The following is an 18479-nucleotide window of genomic DNA, read 5'->3' as shown; positions in this document are numbered from 1 at the left end:
GGAGTGTGGTCAGTTGGAATGAGAACTATATTGGCAGCTGCGGGACCTGGATTTAGTCTCTATTCTCTCACTGACCACCTTCGGTAAGTCACTGGACTGTCTCTGGGCCTCAACTGCAAAATGGGAGCGAAGTACAGGGCACACAGCAGGTGACTGATTAATGCTTGTTGACTGGTTGATCAATGAAGAAACTATGGGCGAAAGCACTTCTATGGGAAAGAATGGTGTCCCTAGGCAGGTCAATGGAAAGCATCCAATCCACCTGCAAGATCTGAAGGCTCCAATCATGAGTCCTGCTAACCATGCCTTGTCGCTCTTCTAACTCTCATGCATCTTTCTCCCCTTGTGGATACAAGGAATATACTGGGAACACGCAGGCTCCTTTCATTCATTCTCTGAGAATTCTCTTTGGAGAATTTATGGAAAGACACAGACAAGGACCGCACAAGATGAGAAGAGTGGATGGAGTCAGCGCTGGATCTAGGGGAGGAAGCGCTCCCATCCATAAGTTTAACCGTCTGTGGAGCAGAGGTGTCAGATTGGCAGCCTTCCCTCACACAATCCTCCAGGTCTCTTGACTCAGAATCTAGAGACGTTCCTAGGTAGCCGGATGGTCCAATGGCTAGAGCACCGGACCTGAAGTCAGGAAGACTTGAGTTCTTAGATACTCTGGGAGAGTCACTTCACCTCAGTCTCAGTTTCCTCATCTATAAAATGGAGATGATAATAATAGCCCCTACCTCCCAGGGTTGTTGTGACAATCAAATGGGATAATATTTGCAAAGAACATTGCAGGGGGCAGCTAGGTGGCACAGTGGACAGAGCACTGGCCCTGGATTCAGGAGGACCTGAGTTCAAATCCGGCCGCAGACACTTAACACTTAGTAGTTGTGTGACCCTGGGCAAGTCACTTAACCCCAATTGCCTCACCAAAAAAAAAAAAAAAGCACATTGCAAACCTCGAAGCACTAAATAAATATTAGCTCTTACTCCATTGTACTAGGAGGGCCCCAAATTTATTTCAACTGAAAATAACTTTTTTTTTTCATAGATACAGTGAAAATATTTTCATCAATGTTCTTGAACTCTTTCAGACCACAAGGGTGTCATTGAGGTGTCTAGGAAAAGAGAGTTTAAATCCAAAAAGTCCCTAGTACTTTGGAAGAACAAATGAACCTCCCCAAATGAAAGCATCTGTTTCTTTCCTGTTTGCTGTATATAAACATTAGTGTGGGTAGGTAGAAAGGATGGACGAAGACAAGGGGGGAAGAGAGGAGGGGAGAAGAAGGCAAAGGAGAAAGAGAGAAAGGGGAGGAGGAGAAGGAAGAAGGGAAGAAGAATGAGGGAGAGGAGGAGAAGAAGGAGGAGGAGAAGGAAGAGGAAAAGGAGGAGGAGGGAGAGGAGGAGGAGGAGGAAAAGGGAGAGAAGGAATGAGAACAGAAATCCCTTATCAAAACCTCAACCTCTGGCAAAACTCTATTAACCAGCATGCTCTGAGAATAGCCCAAGGGGCTTCATTTCGAAATATGAAGATTTATGGAAACTTACGTGGCGGATTCCCGCCTGGATTGGCTAGAGTTGGATCTGTGTGAGAGAAAGAAGAAGAAAGAAGAAAAAGAATTAATCACAGGGTATCCCCTTATCAAAATCCAAAGCAAGAACCAACATTTCAGCCAAAGGCTAATAATACAGGGTTATTGCAAAAACAGCCATTCCAGATCGCGCCAGTAGAATTCTCTAATACCCATGGTTTGTGAAATCCCACTTAACTGTCTCATCAGACCTTAAATTCACCATATAGAGTTTGGAGGTTTTCTTGTTGTTGTCATTGTTTCGGTCCCCATGCGGGAAACTCCCAGTGTGGAAATTCCCTCCATGAATGCAGGTAAGTAACCTATTTCTAACTGAGGAGTTTGAGAGAATTGCCCTGAGAGTCGAGGTGTTAAATGAATTGTCCAGTCTCAGGACCCTAATAGGATCACATACCCCCAGAGCTGAAAGGGCTCCCAGAGACCATCCAGACCAACCCTTTATTTTACAGATGAGGAAACTGAGGTCCAAGGAATGCTGTTTTTTTGTTTTTCTTTTTGGCGAGGCAATTGGGGGTTAAGTGACTTGCCCAGGGTCACACAGCTAGTAAGTGTTAAGTGTCTGAAGCTGAATTTGAACTCAGGTCCTCCTGACTCCAGGGCTGGTGCTCTATCCACTGCGCCACCTAGCTGCCCCCTAGGAATGTCTAATATGATCAAAAGTCACACAGCTAGTAGCAGACAGAGGCTGATTGATTTGCCTAACTCCAAGGCGGGCTGTCTTCAACTTTCTATCAGGCGGCCTCTCACTGTATAGGTGACTGAGCTGTTAATAAGACAGCATAGGTGTGACCTCCATAAAGAAAACCAGATCCACAGAAATTCACGTTTTCTCTAAACACATCAATTAAAGCATGATGGTACAGCTTTAAAAAATGGATTCACGGGAGAGTTCTGTTCAATAGCAAAGTCCTCCAGTGTTTTTACTAAAGGTTTCCATTTACAAATCTTTAGGGGGTTAAACCAGTTCGGTTTGGCCCCAGAGAGCAGCCTTGTGTGCACAAAGGAGGATTCAGGCTCGGCCTCGGGAAAAACCTGGTAATCCTTGGAGCTGTCCAGAAGCTGTCCCAGACCTGGAGATCTTTCAGGAATGACCAGATGCCTGCTTTCCAAGCATGCTATAGGGTAATTCTGGTTTAGGCACAGGTTGGATGAGGAAATCTGAGGATGATCCCATTTACCGGAGCCTATACACAGCTTTGTAGGAATACAGTGATTGTGTAATCAATCAACCCAGTTACCTTTAAGTCAAATAGAGTTGAACTCTCAATGGCCCTAGTCAATTGTTTCTCTCAGGACTCTTTGTGGATCTGTTAACAACTTCTGGACAAGAATCATTTGAGGCAGCTAGGTGGCACAGTGGATAAAGCACCGGCCCTGGATTCAGGAGGACCTGAGTTCAAATGTGAACTCAGACACTTGACACTTACTAGCTGTGTGACCCTGGGCAAGTCACTTAACCCTCATTCTCCCCCCCTCCCCCGAAAAAAAAAATAATTATGTCCTTTATCTTTGTAGTCCCCTGAGCACCAAGCCCTTTGATGAAACATGCTATTCACCTCAAGATAATAAGCCAGTGGACTCAAGAGTGCAGAAAGAGGTATGTTTTCTTTTTTCTTTTTCTTCCTATTTTTGTACATGGCTAATGAGGGGATTTGTTTTGCATGACCACACATATTTCTAAGGCATGTTGTTTTTCTTCCCTTCTCAATGGGTGGGAGAGAGGAAGGGGAAAGGAGAAAATTCAGAACCAAAAATAAATGAATAAAATTGAGTTATTGGGGGTGAAAATGAAGGACCCGGGATTAACTGACTTCTAAGATTCCTTTCAGCTTAAAATATTTTATCCTGTGAATGAATGACCTTGCTCCTATCACTCAATCTTCCAACCTGTATATTTTTCCTTTTCTACTTCACATTCATATTTGGGAGAGTTTTGTGTTTTCTTTACATTAGAATTAGGTGGTAGACTATTGAGTCAAAAGATCGGGTCAAATTCTATCTCTGATGTTATCTATCTAGTAAGGGCAAGACCCTTAATCTTCCTGGCCCTCAGTTTACCCATCTGTAAAAAGAAGGTATTGGATTAACCAGCCTCTGAGGTTTCTTCCAGTTACATATCTATGATTTTTTTTTAAAGAGAGAGTTGAAAAAGGTACAAAGAATGTTTATTTTCCTCTAGGGCACTGGTTAGAACAGTACTTTCAAATACAGCTCTACGCATCTGTAAAGGTCACCTCCAATTTAATCTAGTCAACTGGTTCGACAATCTAAACTCTGAGTTCTTCCCTCCTGTGTCCCACCCGCCATCCAGTAGACTCTTAATTAGCAAACCTCATTAAATTGTTTTACTGTGGATTAAAGTCTTCCCACTTGACCACTTTTGTATAGACGCCCCCCCCAATAAAACTGCTGAAATTTCAGGGTAATTGTCCTAAGGCCGAATGATTTTAAGTCACTGTGGAGGAGAGATTATAAAGGAAAATCAATCCAGTTGACTTGAAAGCAGAATGAATTACTGGAAGTAATACAGCCACATTATTAACGCCTAATTGTCTGGACTGGGAAAAAGCATGCTGTTGACCCATTACCAGCAGGAATACGACCTCCAAAATAGGTAATGGGAGCAGATGATTGTGAGCAAGTCAGAGCCATTGTTAAACCCTGTGTGATGACCAGCTGGTGCTCAGTTTCTGAGACACTTGGTCATACAATATGATAGTTTCTTATTTCTTCTTTCTCTAATCAGAAGTTTAGCTTATAAATTGGCTGATCTGTTTAAGAGGGAAGCCTAGTGAATGGAAAGAGGGTTAGCCTTCAAGTCAAGGAGCTGGAGTTCCAAGACCCACCTCTGACCCATAGGGACTGGCTCAGGGAACCCTGGGCATTTAACAGCTCAGGGTCCCAGGCAATAGTCCAAGATTATAAGTTATGGGGTAACAGTTTTATGCTGGTCCAGCAAGTTTCCTCATGAGGCATTTGCTTTAATAATGAAATCACAAACAAACCCATTCATAGAAGGGTCTTTAAAATGACTACAACTGTTGTTTCAAGTAGTTAAAAATTAGCTAATAGGGGCAGCTAGATGGCACAGTGGTTAAAGCGTTGGCCCTGGATTCAGGAGTACCTGAGTTCAAATCCGACCTCAGACACAACACTAACTAGCTGTGTGACCCTGGACAAGTCACTTAACTGCTCTGTGCCTCAAGCACCTCCCCAGGACTCATCTCCTAAGTCACCAACAGGTTTGGTTGGCTTCACTGGTGGAGGAAGCCAGACATTGACAACATCCCATTTATTTGGGTAAAAAGAATAACGGAACACCAGAATGGAGAAGAAGCTGTAAAGCTCAGCTCCTTGATTCAATGCTTCCTTTCCAGAACAGGATGAGAAGGCCCTGAGAACTGGAGTGACTTTTGTAAAAACCCACAACTACCTTGGTGTCCCTGCTGTCCACGCCACTAGAGGAAGGGGAGCCAGGGACTTTGCCCCACCCCCACCCCCAATCTAGGGTTCTTGCTACTACATTCCATGGCTGTGTTCTAAGTGATGAACTACCCTGCCTAAAAAACACAGAAACAGATGTGTAAATAAATATTAGGCTTTCCATGAAGATAAGTATAAAATTAGGACCAAATAACTTTCCACTCTAGTTTCACTAGGGTGGGCTGCTTCCAATAGGCACATGGGCATATATGTGTATATATATATATATATATATATAGAGAGAGAGAGAGAGAGAGAGAGAGAGAGAGAGAGAAGAAGAAGGAGAAGAAGAAGAAGAAGAAGAAGAAGGAGAAGAAGAAGAAGAAGAAGAAGGAGGAGGAGGAGGAGAAGGAGGAGGAAGAGAAGGAGGAGAAGAAAGAGGAGGAGGAGGAAAAGGGAGAAAGGAGACTGAAGCAGAGAGAGAGAAAAAATAGAAGATGAAGGGCAAAGTGGGGAAGGGAAATAGAAGGAGAGGGGGAGAGAAGGCGTGAGAGAATGAGAGAGAGCACATTTTCTTATAGATGCAAACAATGCTTTCTGGGGAAATAAACATTTTGTAAAACTGGTCAGTAGTGGAAGGACACTGGCTGTGGAATGCAGAGGAAGTGTGGCTCAGTGGTAAGAGCCCAAGTTTCCAAGTCACAGGACCTGGATTTCAATCCAGCTCTGCCATTCATTTCCTATCTGTCTGACTGTAAGCAAGCCACTTCCATGCTCCCAGGGCCTGGTTTCCTCTTCTGTAAAAAGAAAGGGTTCGATAACCTCTAACTGCCCCACTCCCCACCCCAGCTCTAAATCTCTGATCTGGTGAATTGGTTTCACTTAACTTTTTGTAACCGGGGAAGGTTTAATGGTGTAGTTTAAAGATGCACATCTGGAAGTGACTGTTGTATAAAAACAAAAGGAATCAATAAAACTTTTTAAAACACATTTTTCTATTTCTAAGCAGTAGGTGGATAAAGTGCTGGAACTCAAGTCAAGAAGACCTGAGCTCAGGGGCAGGTAGGTGGCACAGTGGATAGAGCATTGGTCCTTGATTCAGGAGGACCTGAGTTCAAATCCGGCCTCAGAAACTTAACACTTACTAGCTGTGTGACCCTGGGCAAGTCACTTAACCCCAATTGCCTCACCAAAAAACAAAAAACAAACAAAAAAAGAAGACCTGAGCTCAGGGGCAGCTAGGTGGCACAGTGAATAAAGCACCGGCCCTGGATTCAGGAGGACCTGAGTTCAAATCCGACCTCAGACACTTGACACTTACTAGTTGTATGACCCTGGGCAAGTCACTTAACCCTCATTGCCCAGCAAAAAAAAAAAAAAAGACCTGAGCTCAAATCCCACCACTGGCACTGATGAGCTGTGTGACATTAGGGAAATCACCATCTATAAAATGAAGCTAATAACAACCTCTCTCTCCCAGGGTTGTTGAGAGATCAGATGTGATGATATTTGTAAAGCATTCTGCAAACCTTAAAGCACCAGATCAATGCTAATTCTAATTTCTTTGGAGAAGGGTCAGCAATTCCCAGTTAAAGAAACTCCCTTTACAGATGCAGACTGCCAACTCCTCTGTAACATTTAGTCCATGGCAACAAAGATGTTAAATAAATGGCCTATGAACACAAAGCTAGTATGGGTCAGAGGAAGGACTGAAACCTAGGCCTTCTTGATCTCAAGGCTGGCCACCTCCATTCGTAAGAGGGCACTATCTTGCAACAAACAAATGAAGGAAGGAGGGAGAGAGGAAATGAGGGAGGAAGGAAGGAAGGAAGGAAGGAAGGAAGGAAGGAAGGAAGGAAGGAAGGAAGGAAGGAAGGAAGGAAGGAAGAAAGGAAGGAAGGAAAGAAGAAAGAAAGGAAGAAAGGAAGGAAGGAAGGAAAGAAGAAAGGGAGGAAGGAAGGAAGGACAGAACGAAGGAAGGAAGGAAGGAAGGGAGGGAGGAAGGAAGGAAGGAAGAAAGGAAGGAAGGAAGGAAAGAAGAAAGGAAGGAAGGAAGGAAAGAAGGAAGGTAGGGAGGAAGGAAGGAAGAAAGGAAGGAAGGAAGGAAAGAAGAAAAAAAGGAAGAAAGGAAGGAAGAAAGGAAGGAAGGAAGGAAGGAAGGAAGAAAGAAAGAAAGAAAGAAAGAAAGAAAGAAAGAAAGAAAGAAAGAAAGAAAGAAAGAAAGAAAGAAAGGAAGGAAGGAAGGAAAGAAGAAAGGGAGGAAGGAAGGAAGGAAGGAAAGAAGGAAGGAAGAAAGGAAGGAAGGAAGGAAAGAAGAAAGAAAGGGAGGAAGGAAGGAAGGAAGGAAAGAAGGAAGGTAGAGAGGAAAGAAGAAATGAAGGAAGGAAGAAAGGAAAGAAGAAAGGAAGGAAGGAAGGAAGGAAGGAAGGAAAGAAGGAAGGTAGGGAGGAAGGAAGGAAGGAAGGAAGGAAGGAAGAAAGGAAGGAAGGAAGGAAGGAAGGAAGGAAGGAAGGAAGGAAGGAAGGAAGGAAGGAAGGAAGGAAGGAAGGAAGGAAGGAAGGAAGGAAGGAAGGAAGGAAGGAAGGAAGGAAGGAAGGAAGCATACTCATTGACTTCTTGAAGATAAACTGCCTTTGATACACACTATGGGGTTGGGTGCTCTCTGTTGCTTCGGAGGGCATCCAGGCATACCTGTGCTTTCAGCTGAGTAGACGACCACCAGGGGCTTGGTGAAGGTTTTTTTATTCTGCATCATGGCCCAGATCATGCTTGCATCCAAAGAGGTACAGGCTTCATCAGGAGGGATACACTGTGGGGGAGAAGGACAGAGGTTAAGAGCAGGCATTCTCTGAGAAGTGAGCCTTCCCTTCCTCTGCCAGCACAGCTGTGTGGCGACCTCATTACCAGAGTGCCTCAGAGTGGTTTACTGAAGAGAAACAGGAGATGGAAGCGTTTATCAGACCAAACTCCCAACAAGCTGCACAATCTACTGGCGGAGGGAATGTGTTCTCAGCTGCACTTCAGAAGGCGAACGCCGCAGGACAGCTTGTGTTTTCTCCTAATGACTGGAGGCTTCAGTGTCGCCGCTGGGTTGAGAGAAAGGCTCTCTAGATAAACCAGAGAAATCCTGCTTTCTATTCCACAGATTGAGGAGACATGAAGGCTTTGTTCACCCGGGATGCAGAAATGTATTTGTGAACTTGTTTCCATCTACTGAGTCAAAAGAATTAGTAATTTAGCTCCTCTTTTCATTAAAGAGGTGGGGGCTATGGATGCAGGATAGCAAATACTGATGTTGTCGGCTTCCGTGTTAGTTTGGGGGAGATTTTCTTTTTCTTTTTTGTTCTTTGTAATAAAGAATGGCCCAGGGGGGCAGCTAGGTGGCGCAGTGGATAGAGCACCGGCCCTGGATTCAGGAGGACCTGAGTTCAAATCCAGCCTCAGACACTTAACACTTATTAGCTGTGTGACCCTGGGCAAATCACTTAACCCCAATTGCCCCCCCCCCAAATTAATAAAATAAAGAATGGTTCAAAATCCATCTTAGATACTTATCTGCCAAGTGGCCCTGAGCAAATCAATTAACTCCTTTGTGCTTTAGTTTCTTCATCTATAAAAATGGATTTGATGACGTCTAAGATCCCCTCCAGCTCTAAGCTGTTGGTCTTATGATCCTACACCTGTGAGACCTTAGACAAGTCATGTAACATTTCTTGGCTTCCATTTCCTCAACTATTTAATCAAGAATTTGTATTAAATGGACTCCGAGATTCCTTCATCTCTAGATCTACATCTGGATCAGTGTAATGACCAATCTTGATTTCAGGAAACTGATAATAAAAAGTACTTCCCTTTTCAGCATAAGGAGGTGATGAACTATGGGTAGAGAATAAAGCCTATGCTTTCAGACAAGGTTAGTATGTTTTGTTTAACCATACTTTGTTACAAAGAGGATGAGGAGAGAGATGGCCCTAGGAAATGATAAGGTTATGTAAATATTTTTTTAAGAGTGTGTCAACGGCACACACAAGGCTGATGTGATTAAATACAGCAATTAACCTTGCCAGTCTAATGGTTTGGCAACAGTTCCATACAACCAGTAATGTCTTTTGGTCAAGACTTCTGATCCACCATTATAAGAATTAAATATATTGACTGAAATCAGCCCACCATGAGGGGCCACAGTGTGAAATTTAAATACCTACTAACTTCCCTTGGAAGCTTTTCTGAATAAAACCAACACAGAGAAGGTCAAAAACAATTGCAAATCAAGTCTTTGAGGGGCATGGAAAAATGAATGCTCGCACTGGACTTGTTCTTTAGTCTATTTGTAGTCCTGGCTCTCCACACAATCTGAACAGCAGAGATAAAGCCAGACCACTCCCTCCATGGAAAATAATCCTAATTTATCACATGTAGTGTACTCTTTAATAACACAAGTGGAAAGAAAATCATATTGTCAAGATTTATTCCATAAGATTCCATAAAACTCACAGGTCACCGAAATTATATTTACTTTATTACTCTATTTTTGGCTGTCTTCAAACCAAACACTGAAATCTGCCATAACTTGTGATTATTCTGAAGGTCACTGTCTTTTTTTTTTTTAAATAGAAACTTAAAAGTTCAAGGGAGCTGATGAGCTACTGACCTTTGGCAATCTGTGGGTGTCTTCTTCCTTCTTTGTGCACAAGGTGAGTTCGCATTGTAGGAAGAGCAGCGAAGTGTTAAAAACGGGTCTGAGCATGAAGCTAAATCTCTTTTTGTCCATCTGTGCATGGTGGAGTCGAGAGAAATGTGCCTTCTGGGGTGAATAGAATCTCACAGATTCATCTTTAGGACAAATGTTCTCTATGATAGTGTAATCAGACATCCTGTCAGAGTTGGAGTACGGAGAGATAAAGCACGTTTGGATGGCAAATCCCACGTCTTGGTCGGCCTTGGTAACAGAGACCTACATAACAACCACAACAACACAAAGAAGATAATCTGAAGAATGAGCCAAAACATCATGGGTTGGCACAGCCTTTCGGCCATGCTTCAGACAAACATGGTAGCCTAGAGATGGAGCATTTCGAACTTAGGGAAGTGAGTTGTTTGGTTTTTTTAAGTTTGAACTGGAGTTTAAACCAGCAATTTTGTGAATATGTCAGCCTGGGAGATTCCAACACAAGTTAAATTAAACCAGGCAGAACTCAGATCTACTATGGAGCCCAAGATCATAGTCTGAGCTGCCTCTTTCTATTGTGTGTTAACGAGATCTCCACCGAATTAAGGAAATCAAACAGTCACCAGCTGTCTGACTTTGGGCAGGTGTCTGAACCTCAGTTTCTTTGCCTGTAAAATGAGGATGATAAAGCACTTACTTAGCTCAGAGGACTGTTGTGATAATCATATGAGAGGTGCAAAGTGCCTTGCAAACTTCCAAGTGCTATTTAATTGTTAGCTGTAATTATTAATAATAGAGGCAACATGGCATAGTGGAGTAAAAGCTGGCCTCAAAGGCAAGAAGACCTGGGTTCAAGCCCTTCCAGGGACACACACTGACTGTGTGACCCTGGGCAAGTCACTGAACCTTTCTCAGTGCACTAGCTACAAGTTGCACAAAAGAGCTGACCTGCATTAGCAGAGGAAGTCTCCTTATCTGTGAGTTCCCAGTGCCAATGAAATCACTGGTCCAATCCTTATCCACGTTCCTAATATCATTATTATTTATTTATTATTAATATAATCAAGAACAATTGCAATAATATTAGGATTAGGGTTAGCCACATTTTGGTGGCTAGAATTTGATACACCAGAAGCTTGCTCCCCTTTATAAGCCAATAGTTAACAAACTCTAAATGTGGACAGAGCCCAAAATATTCTTGAGAACCCAACAAATAATAAGTCACACTGGCATCTGAATATCCATCCAGAGGCAGAACTATTGTCCATAAGTGCCCGGGTATCACCATGGTTCATAAAAATACAAGAATAACATTTCCGGGGGCGGCTAGGTGGTGCAGAGGATAAAGCACCAGCCCTGGAGTCAGGAGTACCTGAGTTCAAATCCAGCCTCAGACACTTGACATTTACTAGCTGTGTGACCCTGGGCAAGTCACTTAACCCCCATTGCCCTGCCCAAAAAAAAAAAAAAAAAGAATAACATTTCCAACAATGTCGCCACACTAAATAATCATAATAATCTCCAAACCACATGGAATAGAAAGCTGTCAAAATATAGAGACCAAGGGGGCAGCTAGGTGGCACAGTGGATAAAGCACCAGCCCTGGATTCAGGGAGACCTGAGTTCAAATCCGGCCTCAGACACTTGACACTTACTAACTGTGTGACCCCAGATAAGTCACTTAACCCTCATTGCCCCACAAAATAAACAAAAAACACAGAAAAAATATAGAGACCAAGCAGAAGAAATTAAAATTGTAGAAGAATGAGAGGGCAGGGACTGTCATTTGCCTCTTTTTGTATTCCTGTGCTTAGCGCACTGCCTGGCACATAGTAGGCACTTAATATTTATTGAGTATAGGACTAATCAGGACAAGGTACGTTATCCTGGTTGTCATGGGAGTTGCCCTGAAGACACTTTGAGTGAACCCACAGAAAATGGACTTGTATTCCAATCCTCTTAATGAAATATAAAAAGCAGTTAATTTATCTAATTATGCAAAAATCTACAGAACACGAAATATAAAAGTTTAATAGCCACATAATGACTTGTCCTCAAGCCATCTGAATCCTATAAAAAGAGATGAGAACAAACTATCAATCACCGCTAGCATCAGTGATGATGATGTACCCATATGCTCCAGACGGAAGCTGAATTTTTCACAAATTAGCTTCTTCAACCCTTTCACCAGTCCATTGGAAATGTGAACAAAAAGGTACCATCCACAAAAATCTAATTTTCCTACATGAATAACTAGCCCCCAGGTTTTATGATAATATTGGTCCTGTGAAGTTACTGTTCCTTTAAAGATTCTTCAAAGAGAAGAGTGAAAAGTTCAGAACTGATTTATCATAGAAAAGGTCAGTTGGGTGTAGGAGTGATGGCAAGTTAGTGTTAAGCACTCGAGGTTGGACATCTTTCTCAACATTAGTAACTTTCGAAAAGAGCAGGACCAACCTCTCTTTTCAAGGGATGGAATATAATGGGTAACTCAAACTGGTATGGCCCTTGGATTGGCCAAACATCTGAAATGGTTTTTGTGTCCAATACAGTTTTGTCAAGTAAGCTTCCCTTCGTTCTTGAAGCCTCCGGGTGGGGATTTTAAGGGAAAATTTTATCTGAAAATGTTTCTAACTCACTTGTACTTGCTTTTGAAAAAAGTTGGTATGGGCTAAGGCCAAGTCCTATGGAGTTTTCCTTTTTTTGAAATATGAGGTTGTGTTGGGCTAAAGATAAACAAAATTCAAACCTAATTTCCCTCCAACTCAGTTCTGAACTTGGATTCCATTCAGGAAACCCTACCTCATAGTATGGGATGACACCTTGGGTAGTATTCAAGTACTTCTCAACCAAATTAAGGATTAATGTAAAACTGGGTACTTTAGGGATAAAGTGAATTTCTGTGTATTGCCCAATCCTCTCCACTGGGGATTCGGCACTTTGGCAAGAGACAAGAAGATGGGACTCAACTCTCCTCTCTAGGACAGTCTGTCCTACTCCACAGTATCTCTGATGTGAAGTATCCCCAAACAGTTAACTTCAGGACTCCTAATAATTCCGACAGAATCAGTTTATCAACGTCTGACATCGTCTGTTTTTGTTTTGTTTGTTGGAGGATGGGTCTCACAAATTGAATTTTTTTCCTACCAAGTCACCTTTCTAGAAAATGGTTTTTTAAACTTAAAAACATTTGCTATATCTCTCAATCTCAGGGTTTAACTTTGTAAGATTGAGAACAGTATTATGAATTAATATTTCTAAGAGAAAGGTATTATTTCATTTCTAGCTGCTAGATTAAGTTTCTGGGGTAAAAGAATACATTATGACAAGCATCCTAAATTCAAAAGATTTTTCTATTCTGGAAAACAAAACCAAAAAACTATAACAAAAGTGTTTTGAACTCAGTACATTTTTCCTTTCCAGAAAACAAAAATAAAACCATAATAAATATATCGTGAATGCAATAATTTTTAACATGCTATTAAATTATCTTAGTTTTTAAAAAGAACTTTGAACATATACATAAACCAAGTTTTTAAAAATGTGTATCAAAATGCTCTGTAAGTGTAATGATTAAGCTTGTCCCCAAAGAACAAAATGAGAAAAGGTACCTTCCATCCTTCTTTGCAGAGGTGGGGGATGACTGCTTATGCATAAAAACCCTTAACAAGGACTGAACTTGAGAATTGGTTAGAAGGAGCAAACCGTACCACCTGACACCATGAATTGTTTTTATCCATAAGACAAAGAAAATAAGAGATAATGGGATGAAAATTTTGTTTCCAATAAAATGACAGTATTTTGCTTTCCTCAACTGTGAAATTGTTTGTATTTACATAGGTAGGAGAAAGAAAATATCGATCATCAGATATACGTCCTTGTCAATTGACACGCTTGGTCTTTCTAGCATTAAGCACTTAGTATGGTCCAGGCACTGTGCAGAGCACCAAAGACAATAATAGAAAAGAGGGTCTTTTCTCTCAAGAAGTTCAAGTTTTCGTGTGATCAAGTATATTACCTTTGCAAAATTGGAAGTGCTGTATAGAAGTAACTTGTTCTTCTTGTTGTTATTATTAATTACCAACAAGTAGTCATCTAACTTCTTCATGAAGTCCTCCAGTGATAGGAAGGCAGCTCATGGCCCCTGGAGGCATCCCACTTCTCTAATGGACAGTTCTAATCGTTGGGGAAAATGTCCTTCTATTCATTCACCAAATATATTTTAATCAATACTTAGATGGGAGGGGCAAAGACAAAAAGAAACCTATCTGCAGACAGCTCCTACTCATTGTTCTCCATTCTGTGGCATTAAGATTCCACATCAAATCAGTGGTTTAACAGTCATGTTTAACCTAAGATAGACCTTCATAGCAGTTTAAAATATAACATTGCTATTATGCCCAAAATACAAATGCTAGGCCTCAAGAGGGGAGTGTGGGAAGAAGACATCAGAGTCCAAGATATGTTCCCTAAATGATTTTTATATAATTTAAAACAAAAGACAAAAAACGACCTCTCAGGAGGACAGTTAATTGAAAGGCATTGAACTATTCTGCTTGAATGGGATATCTCTACCCTACAAACAAGGATTGTTAAGAGGTGACGTCTAGGATAGAGCCTAGCGTCAGGAAGATCTGGGTTCAAATTCTGCCTCAGATAACAGTCAAGCTGTGTGACCCTGGGCAAGTCATTTCGACTTTGCGTTGGTTTCCTCAGCTGTAAAAATAGTGTCACCAGTACCTAATTCACAGGATTGTTGTGAGGATCAAACGAGAAAATATTTGTAAAGTGCCTAGCACATAGTTGGCACTTGATAAATGCTGGTTCATCCCCTTATTCTCCCTTCCTCTTCTGGTGTCATGGACTTATTTCAGCAACCTGGTAAAACTTATGAACCCTTTCTCTAAATAATTTATTTAATAAAAATAAAATACCAAGAATTTCAGAAGAAATAATTTTTTAAGAAATATAGTCATAAAAATACATTTTAAAATACTTCACAGATGCCAGGTTAAAAACCCCAGTTAACAAAGGTATGACTTGATTTGCTTTTATTCATGTTTTTTAAGGGGGGTTGGGGAAGATCCTTGATGCTGATAACATTCACTTTACTTGGATAGGTGGGGAATTATGTGTGTGGAAGGTAGAATACCTTATACAAAGAAGTAACTGGGTTAGTTCATTTTACTTAGTTGCTCTTTTGCGGGGTGGGGGAAGGTTGGGAAGGGGTTTTGCAAGTAAAGGTTTATTGAAGTTAGGGAATAGTAGGAAGTGGTATATCTTGAAATGATTGATTTTTTTAAAACATTTTTTGTGTGTGTGAGGCAATTGGAGTTAAGTGACTTGCCCAGGGTCACGCAGCTAGTGTCAAGTGTCTGAGGCCGGATTTGAACTCAGGTCTTCCTGAATCCAGGGCTGGTGCTCTATCTACTGTGCCACCTAGCTGCCCCAAAATGATTGATTTTACAATAAAAATTCTGCCTCTCTCATTTTTTGGTCCTTTAAAATAACATGTAAAAACCATAAACCTGTAAAATACTTCCCCAAATCTCCTTGCTCATTTCTTTTTCAACATGAAAGATATCAATAAAGTATTCTCTCTACAAATTCCAAGGGATACTTTCAAATTATAAAATCAGAGATGATCTTTAAAAGGATAAAAAAAACCTAACAAACAGGAGCGGGTTGACCTTCCACTAAAAAAACAAAGGAAGACAACTACAGCAGATCAAGTGAGTGGAACACGAGAAATATTAAAGGGGAGAGGGAGCGTCCCTGAGTGGGACACACAAGGATGATTATGCCAACGACTAGGAGAGAAACAAGGCAAAACTTTTGGAGGAATAAATTCAATAAAGAAGACACCTGGGGGGGCATGGGGGGGGTGTGAAACATCTGGGAGTCATTAGCCCACTGCACACACGTGGATGACCTCCAAAACAAGAGATACACAGAGATCTAGGGGCAAGACAACAATGGGGAACATTAGCACGTTTTCCACAGGGCAGAGAGGAGAGGTTCACCTAATGAACAGAGGCTCCTGTCAGGCCAGGTGATCCAAAAGTCACAACGTCTGAACCACAGAAGCAGACAGAGTTGAAAGCCAACGGGCCCCATCCCAGAGTCTGAGGCAGAGTGGAAGTCTTGATCCAAATGGGAAAGTTGTTTGTGTTCCTAAACCAGAAATATGTGCAGCGGGCAAAGTCATTTTAGATTTATGGAAGCATCCCGTTTCAACCTGCTTACGATGATGCTGCCGTGAGACAGCAGCTGGCTGTGCAACGCTGGGAGCTTCGAACTGTCAGCCGATGGCTTCTCTAATTAGGTACGCGGATAATAAATTGTGCCTGATCCTAGCAGACAGTTATGGTTTCCCAGACAGCAGATCTCTCAGCTCTGAGAAAGTCCCACCTTGCCCCAAGGCGAACACAAAAGTGGGGCCTTGAAGAAGACAGGAAGTTTTGCCTCATTTTCAGAAAAGGACATTTGGCTATCGGCTTCTGTCCCTCAGTCTATGGCCCGTTGGTGCTGCACAGGGCAAATCCAGAGATCAGCCATGTCTGATCTGGGCCAACGAAGCCAAGCATCGTGTGGGAAATCAAGCTCCGCAGTGAGATGTCTTTTCTGGACGTGGTCGATGCAGGAATTTGTTTTGCTAGACGATGCATATGTTACAAGGGTTTTGTCCCCCTCCTGCACCCCTGACCCAATGGAGGAAACTCTCCCCCCCTCCCCTTCTTCTCCATGCTATGGTCTTAGCTAAAGTCCCCACCTTCTGCTGGAAGTCTTTTCTAGTCCTCACTTAATTTTAGTACCTTCCCTCTGAAGCCACAGAGACCTCTCTGCTGACCTAGAGATGTGCAACTCCAACCAGCTAATGGAAGTCTAGTAGATCTCTTAAATCCGACATGTCCAAAATCAAACTGATTATCTTTCCCTTGAAGTTCTCCCCGACCCCCCTCCAAACTTCCCTAAAAAGGGCACCAGCATCCTCCCACTCACCCAGGCTTGAGATGTGTGTGTGTGTGTGTGTGTGTGTGTGTGTGTGTGTGTGTGTGTGTGTGTGTGTGTGATCCTTGGCTCCTCACTCTCTCTTACCTCCCATGTCTATTTTGTTGTCAAGGCTTGTCGATTTTCTCTCTCTCGTGCATATACCCCCTCCTCTCCTCTGGTATTCCTACCACCCTGGCGCAGACCTTTATCACCTATGCCTAAGCTATTCCAACAGCCTGAAGGTTAGGACCATGTTGCCCCCTACTCAAACTCCAGTGACTCCCTATCACCTCCAGGATCAAATATAAAATCCTCTGGTTTTGTTCAAAGCCCTTGCTCACCTGCCCTCCCCACAACCTCTGTAGTCCTCTAATACAACCCCTACCCCCTCCATACCCACCCACCCATCCATGACCCTTACTGCTCTGCTCCATCTCCAGACTCCAGGCATTTTCACTAGCTGGTCCCCCTGCCTGGCACGCCTTCCCTCCTCATCTCCACCTCCCGGTTTTCTTCAAGTCCCAGCTAAACTCCCACCTTCCACAGGAAACCTTTCCTGATCCCCCTTAAGTCTAGTGCCTCCCCTCTCTTGATTACCTCCAGTTCATCCTGTACGTACCTTGTTTGTACACAGTTCTTTACATGTCACCTACCCTATTAGATTGTAAGCTCCTTCAGAGTCGGGAATGATTTTTTTTTTGGCCTCGCTTTGTATCTCCAATGCTTAGCACAGTGTCTAATACATAGTAGGTGTTTAATCAATGTTTATTGACTGACTTAATGAGAATACCATGGGGGTACATTTGCTGCCTATTAGTTTATGTTCTCGCCGCATGGATAAGCTGTCTTCTCTTTAAAACACAGATTTACTCTAATTCTTTGTATCCAGCCTAACACTCCAAAAATGCAGAGTAAAGAACAGACACCGGATTTCATGAAGAGAGCTGGTCATTCTTCTAGAAAACAGCATCTCCACTTAGCTCAATCCATTTCCCCAAATGGCCACACTTGGTTTAAAACAAACCCGCAAGCATTTAACTGAGCTGAGCACCGTGCCTGGCATTGTCACCAGGCACAAGAAAGACAGTGAAAAGCAGGCTGCTGTTCCCAGGTGATGCGGCAAAGACCCATCTGGCAATGCTCAATGTACAGCATCAATCTCTGTTTTCTTACCTCAACATAAATGTGCCCATTTTCTGCCACGGCTAAGATGCCCGAGACGGGCACCAGGAAGAGTTCTGTATCGTACAGCTCCATGTTGAAGGTGATGTTCTGGACCTGGGGCTGGTGGGACACATCGGGGAAGCCCGTCTGTCTTAGGCTGCAATTAAACTGGAAAAAGGCAAACAGAGAGAGAGAGAGAGAGAGAGAGAGAGAGAGAGAGAGAGAGAGAGAGAGAGAGAGATATCACAGCACTGCGTCAAAGGGGGCACAATACCCAAGTGCCTTTAGGAGCTTGGACAATAGAGGTAAAAATGATTTTATTTTTGTAGCTCTTCTCAAAGGCCACAGAAATGTCCCTCCCCACCAACCATCTTCCAAAGCCAAATACGCACCACTACGATTTCAGGCCTGCTAATGAAGAAACTATCTCCTTCGTCAGCATCTCCTGGAAAGCCATTGTTGCCCGATTCCAGGTCTTCATAATCCGTGGGCCAACCGCTGCTGTCCCCAGGGGCCGACAGCTGCATTATGATCTACAGACAGAGAAAGCAGAAGGTCTCAACTACCTTCATTTCTACCCCACAAGTCTTCCATGTGAACAATTATGATGGTGCTTGGGAGAAACTTAGCTAAATCAC

The 18479-nt window shown here is 42.6% G+C and overlaps 1 protein-coding gene across 1 annotated transcript in view; it reads right to left on the bottom strand.

The window, feature by feature from the left end:
* The window catches only part of TGFBR3 (transforming growth factor beta receptor 3), a 237697-nt gene that overhangs the window by 18651 nt on the left and 200567 nt on the right, over positions 1–18479 (bottom strand). The window contains exons 11-15 of the mRNA XM_043963893.1: positions 18234–18374; positions 17851–18009; positions 9667–9969; positions 7707–7824; positions 1549–1584 (exon numbers count right to left, since the gene is read on the bottom strand). Coding sequence (XP_043819828.1) covers positions 1549–1584; positions 7707–7824; positions 9667–9969; positions 17851–18009; positions 18234–18374 — 757 coding nt within the window. The remainder of the gene's footprint in view (positions 1–1548; positions 1585–7706; positions 7825–9666; positions 9970–17850; positions 18010–18233; positions 18375–18479) is intronic.

Source organism: Dromiciops gliroides, chromosome 4 (genome assembly GCF_019393635.1).
Source record: "Dromiciops gliroides isolate mDroGli1 chromosome 4, mDroGli1.pri, whole genome shotgun sequence".
Lineage (NCBI taxonomy): Eukaryota > Metazoa > Chordata > Mammalia > Microbiotheria > Microbiotheriidae > Dromiciops > Dromiciops gliroides.
The sequence above is the reverse complement of the archived record's forward strand: the minus strand, read 5'-3'. Positions and strand labels throughout refer to the sequence as shown.